Genomic DNA, 6,000 nt, shown 5'->3' with positions numbered 1-6,000 from the left:
TTCTATGGTTTCACTCATTGTCATATAACCGCTAAAACATTACAAAATATCTATTTCACTCCCTTAGGTTCAGTGTAAACTTTACGAAAAATAACCTCTGTAACATCATTATTTCAAATACTAATAATGACCTTACTTAAATGATAAAGCGAATAAATGTTTAACCAACTTGGATAAAACTGTAGGGAAATTGTGTGGATAAATGTAACAATTACAATGATGTAAAATGCGTATTTATTTAAATCACAGAGGGTTAAGTAGATTTTATGATTCCATCACACAAGTTTATGGGAGCGCATTTAGTTTAATCACCTAATCAATGGTGCAATCCTTCCATTTTCTACTTTACATAAAATCACATAAAGGTTATATAACTATTATGAAACTTTAGAGGTGTTATGTGGCATTGAAGAAAATTATAGGGGAATTATATGTAATTTATTCTTTTTTACATGAATTGTAGGTATATAGATTATTTTAATGCTTTTTTGACAAAATGATATAGAACTTTGGGGGGGGGGGGGTGGTCAAATGATGTTGTAATCAATAGAGAGAAATTTGAGAAGGAATATGAGGGTCCAAATCTTATGTATTAGAAACTAGCTTCCTGAATTTAAAAAAAAAATTAATTAGAGATCCTCTCTTCATATTCTTTTTTTTTTAACTCAATAGAATTAAAATTTGCTAGCGCCATACGTTAATCAAACAAATTGCAAAACCAATCGTTCTTGGTTGCCCACATGTTGCTAAACCTTATCTTCAGTATTCGTTCTTGATTGCCTGCCTAATTTACCCAGATTTTGTCACGTTTAGAAGTGAAAATCTTTAGAGAGAATTGAATTGAATCTAAATTTTGTGTTTTCTGATAATCCTAGAGAGGACGCAATGCAGATTTTCAATGTGAAAATATTTAAGAAATAGTTATACACATTGTAGGTTTATTAGCACAAAGTAATTATACTTGTCAATGATGAATGATCACATATGCAGATTGGGGGATATTATCACGTAAAAAGAGTCGCATAATAAACTTGGTGTATGTCTATATTTACCAGACAAACCATACTAATGTAGGTTTGTACGAGCAGAAGTATTATCTCTAACCAAAATTTAAAATTGATCGTTTGCTAAATCAAATATAGAAAGATCAAGACACAAAAAGATAAAGAGTAATGGTATACAGTACATTAACAACATCAAGCATTATACATAATACATACAATAAATAAGAAGGTAAGACACAGAAGATGATGAACTTCTCTCACGGATGTCGAAGGGGCAAAAAATTACTAATAAAAAATAAAAACAAAAGAAGAGGAAGCAGTGTTGTCCACAAACTAGAGAAAGGGAAGCCACGGCGGCTGCTGCTGCTGCTAGGAATGATTATGTTTTCTTCTTCTCCTCCCATAGCTGGCGCTCTCTCCATTCCCCATCATCTGTATAGTAACCAATGAGAATTTCAGGAATGTGTGCGATTTTTGTGTAATCTTCACTTCCTTCCTTCTGATTCTCTACCTTTTCTATCATTTCAGAACTCATCTGAGACAAATACAGCTGTTGAAGATGGCTCAAGTGCTGAATACCCAATGGTAATTCCTCCAGTAATGGAAGTCGTTCTAGAATAAGATTTTGGAGACGAGGCAGTGCACCCTCCTCCACTCTCAACCATCTCAACCCTTCCATACTCTTTAAGTACATCCGCTTCAGATTTAGGAATCCTCCAGCCTTGAAGCACAACCCTTCTCCCTGGTAAGATCCACAGAAGTTAATTTCACCCAAATTGGGCAAATGTTGGAGGGATTCAAGCGGATCCTCCTCACCCCTTAACTTGCTCCAATCCAAATCTATTCTTACCAAGCTGTGAAGATGAGCTACCCATCGTGGCATCTTTTCCAAGCGGCCACACAAAAGCAGCATACGAAGAGAAAAAGAAGAAGAAAGAGAAGGAGGATGATGATTTAGATCAATTATCTCATGATCATCACCTTTTCCAATTGATTCAATGCATAGTCTATGAAGACTGGTGAGATTGGCAAGGGAGGAGCAGAGCTCCTTTCCATCTTCTCTTCTTAACTTTGTAATATATAGCTCTCTTAATTGGGTCAACTTTCCTATCTCCTTGACTATTGTGGATCCACCACTAGCATCTATGCAGTTTAATACTTCTAGGGCAAGAAGCCCTCCCATATTCGAGGGAGCTTTAAATCCATGATATCCATAATCATCATCGGAAGAATCAACTTGTTGATACACTCTGAGAACCCGAAGTTTTTGCAGCTTTAGGATTTCCATGGGTAATTCCCTAACTCCAGTTTTTCCCAAATTCAGATACTCCAAATGTTGAAGCTTCCCAATGCCTTTTGGGACTCTCTCCACTCTCGTATCATATAGGTCCAGATGCTTGAGATGAAACAAGTTGAAAATCTCATTTGGAACTTCCTCCTGTGTCTTTTGACCTCTAAAATCCAAGACCTTTATCAGCTTACTACCACGTGCAACTTCAGATAACAGCATTCTGGACAGTAGTGGGTTCGTGGATCCAACAGTAATAAACGACCGAAGGTGGTCAAAGCAATAATTTGGTCTTACTTGGTGGTGCTGGGTATTGTTACTGCTACTACTATGTACTACTAGACGGCGTACCTTCTCGGACGGCCACATCGTTGGATGTCCAGCAGTAACTGTGACCATGTTTTGTTCCCTTGACTTGACAAGAATAACTTCTTGTAATAGGTCATGGATTCGACAAATTTCGGGCATTCCTTCGTAAAACACACGAGTCACTTGAATTAGGCTTCTATTGATGAGTTCACTGAGATAATCCCAGGCTACATCTTCGATACTCATTCCTTCTCTCCATTCTACAAACCTTTCAGCAATCCACAAATTAATTAGTCTATAGCATTCTATTTTGTAATCCTCTGGGTAGATACTTGTGTACAATAGACATGTCTTTAGATGCCAAGGCAAATCATTATAACTAAGAGAAAGTATCCTTTTAACTCTGTCTAACTTACCAGCGCCTTCAAATTCACCCCCAAGACTGCGTCGAACCATCTCCCATTCATCTATTCTGTTTACATCTTTCGAAGCCAAAAGCCCACTGATTGCAAGGATTGCAAGGGCAAGCCTCACATTTATCCAATATACCTTTGGCAACATCCATCAAATGGCCAGGGCAATTACCACCGTTAAAGATCTTGTGCAAAACAGGGTCCTTGAATCCTCAACAGATAGTGGCTCATTCTGTAGACAAAACCCCGAGATTCAATGCCAAGAGGCAGAGGCTACATCAGCTCTTCGAGTTGTTAGCATGACACGGTTGCCACGGCTACTCTCGGGCAGTGCAAATTTGATGATATTCCAAAATTCCACGTCCCATACATCATCAAAAACAATTGCATACCTTCCAGCTTGTTGAAGAAAATCTTTGATAATTTCTTTCAGCTCGGTGGTATTCGAAGACTCGATCGATTGTGGGACTGGTTTCTTCCCTTCCTTGTGTAACTGTTGAATCAAGTCTTTCAGGAGGTACTGAAAGTCACATGTCTGAGAGACAGTTACCCAAGCACGAATTGGGAAATGCCTTCTGACTTCAAGATCCTCGTGGACTTTTTTCACTAGGGTAGTTTTGCCAAGTCCTCCCATACCAACCACTGAAACAACTTTTAGTTGGTAATCATCCCCTTGGAGGAGCTGAGAAATTAGATGCTTCTTGGGCTGGTCAATGCCAACTAATTTAGCTTCTTCCACAAGCAGTGCGTCATCTCTGCTATAGCGCCAGGTTGCGTTGTTCACAGCAGATAGTGAGTTGGACGCTTGGGCAGAGATACCGTATTCGGATTGGTATCTTTGATGACCTTCAGAAATACTGTTGATTCTGGACTTGATGCTTTGTATTTCGCTAGCAACCCGATGACGAGCTCTCAAATTCTTGATGGAGCTGAAAATTCTCCTAACAGAGCCGTAGAATCCTGTTGTGCGGTGCCGAGCAAAGCGAGCTACAAATTCATCAAGAATGTCTTCAGTGTCATAAGCAGCTTCTCGCACTTGCTTGATCCATTCTTGGAGCCTGGGTTGAGCATCTTCTTCTTTTGTTTCTGCCTCTCTCAGGAAAGCCCTCATGTGCCCCAACTCATCCCTGATGAATTGGACCTCTTGCCGTAGCCCTCCCAATAGTCGTCCCTCCTCGCGCAGAAAAGTTGAGAGTTGATCCAGCACAAAGGAGAGAACCGTTTCTGCCATTTTCAGTCTTTCTCTTTAACTTAAGAATGCGGAGAAGGCGGTTTCTGGTTTATGGGACAGTGCACTCTAGTATCTTGTAAGGAAGAAGGAAGAGTAGGTTATAGATTCATAAGCTGGTGAACGTTGATGCTATATGTTGCAGTATTTATCAAAAAGAAAAACAGCATCAAACAGAAAAAGAAAGAATTAACCAATCAGAAGAAACTAAAGCAAGAAACATGATGGAAATTGAAGACAGGAAGATAGGCAGCAACGTGATTTTGAAAGATGAAGTTGCCTTACCTGCTTATAATACAAAATCGTTGAAGCTATTAAGATGATCATGAGAAAAAGGAATGACTACCGCAGCATCGTGCAAAAGCAATGATGTCGAATTATTTAACAGGGGAAGGAATAAAGCAATGGTGTCTGACCAAGTTTTCGGTATGGACATGAACGGGTTTTTCTGTAGTTTAAGAGGAAAGAGCACAAGAGAATGAGAATCTACTCGAAATCAAGGAAACCCCACCCCACCCCAAAATAAAAATGACAGTTCTCAATCAAATGGAAGCCAGCTGTGAGTTTTCCAGGAATATGTGATGCAGAGGATAATTTCTTCGGAGTGCAACAGAAAAGGCAACTCAAGACTTCAAGAGTCAAGACCTAAGTTCAATTCAGGTTTCGAAAATAGGTATAGTTACTTTAACATAAGTTATATAAGTCCTCCCCTACATTGTTTCTTATAACCGAATAGTAGATATTCATTGCTCATTCAACTAAATAACGTGGTCCGCAGTCCGCACTTTAGTTGTTTATTTATTTATTTATTTTTCTTCGGGTTGATGCCCCTCCATTTTTATGGGCCCAGAAAGCAATAGTAATAAGCTCAATCATCTTCTTTTTTGGTAAAGAACGGTGGGTGGATTATTCGTAGGTGAGACCCGAAAATTGCAACGATCTTCTGTCTCACATCCTGTGCCACTCTCTGTCCCATTTTTTATTATATTGCTATTTCTCCTACATAAATATCATGTTTTAGTTCTTTTGTGTTTCCTTAAAATCAAATAACTATTAATTGAGTAAAAAATAAATACAGCAGATTCAAAAAAGTAATATATAATAGAAAATTAAAAAATATAGCAGAAAATTCATAAAAAAAATCTCATTTTTAATGCATTTTAATTTTTTGAGTTTGTTAAATTTTGTGTATTACTCAATTAATAGTTATTTGATTTTAAGGAAACACAAAAGAACTAAAACATGATGTTTATATGGGAGAAATAGCAATATAATAAAAAATGGGACAGAAAGTGGCACAGGGTGTGGGACAGAAGATCCGTTGCGACCAAAAACCCCATTTTCTAGAAACAGGAAATAAATGACTTTAGGCCTTGTTTGGATTGCGATTTTCCGTCAGAAAATTACGTCGTTTTCCGTAATCACATTTTCCTATCACCTTTTTTTCTCACATACATCAAATTGCTACAGTAATTTTTCCATGAAAAATCATAAAAAATGCAATCCAAATCAATAAGAAGTAGTAGGTCTAGAATTACAAGAGAACACTGTTGAATGCATTACTTATTATTCGGCACCTTTAAAAGTCTATACATACACATTATGCCTTTTTTTTTATAATGTTAATTTCCCTTTTCTACTATCAAAATAGAAATCTAAAGTTTGAAAAGATTAAGGTATGAAATACAGCGTAGTGATTTATTTTCGTCCTATGACCAACATTGCACAATTTTATTATTGTTTGGAAGCCAAGTTTTT

General features: G+C 37.5%; 2 protein-coding genes across 2 annotated transcripts; both read right to left on the bottom strand.

Annotated features, from left to right (window-relative positions):
- Window positions 1-1,383: 1,383 nt before the first annotated feature.
- Window positions 1,384-3,162, bottom strand: LOC113779447 (disease resistance protein RPM1-like). Its single transcript, XM_027325025.1, has one exon. It carries the CDS (start codon window positions 3,160-3,162, stop codon window positions 1,384-1,386), a length of 1,779 nt encoding a protein of 592 aa, XP_027180826.1.
- A 105-nt stretch (window positions 3,163-3,267) lies between these two features.
- Window positions 3,268-4,245, bottom strand: LOC113779446 (putative disease resistance protein At1g50180). Its single transcript, XM_027325024.1, has one exon. It carries the CDS (start codon window positions 4,243-4,245, stop codon window positions 3,268-3,270), a length of 978 nt encoding a protein of 325 aa, XP_027180825.1.
- Window positions 4,246-6,000: the final 1,755 nt, after the last annotated feature.

The sequence above is a fragment of the Coffea eugenioides genome, chromosome 8, assembly GCF_003713205.1.
Source record: "Coffea eugenioides isolate CCC68of chromosome 8, Ceug_1.0, whole genome shotgun sequence".
Taxonomy (NCBI): Eukaryota; Viridiplantae; Streptophyta; class Magnoliopsida; order Gentianales; family Rubiaceae; genus Coffea; species Coffea eugenioides.
The sequence above is the reverse complement of the archived record's forward strand: the minus strand, read 5'-3'. Positions and strand labels throughout refer to the sequence as shown.

Excerpts from the sequence above, each read along its gene's own strand:
- LOC113779447 (XM_027325025.1), bottom strand. The coding sequence starts at position 3,162 with ATGTTGCCAAAGGTATATTGGATAAATGTGAGGCTTGCCCTTGCAATC.
- LOC113779446 (XM_027325024.1), bottom strand. The coding sequence starts at position 4,245 with ATGGCAGAAACGGTTCTCTCCTTTGTGCTGGATCAACTCTCAACTTTT.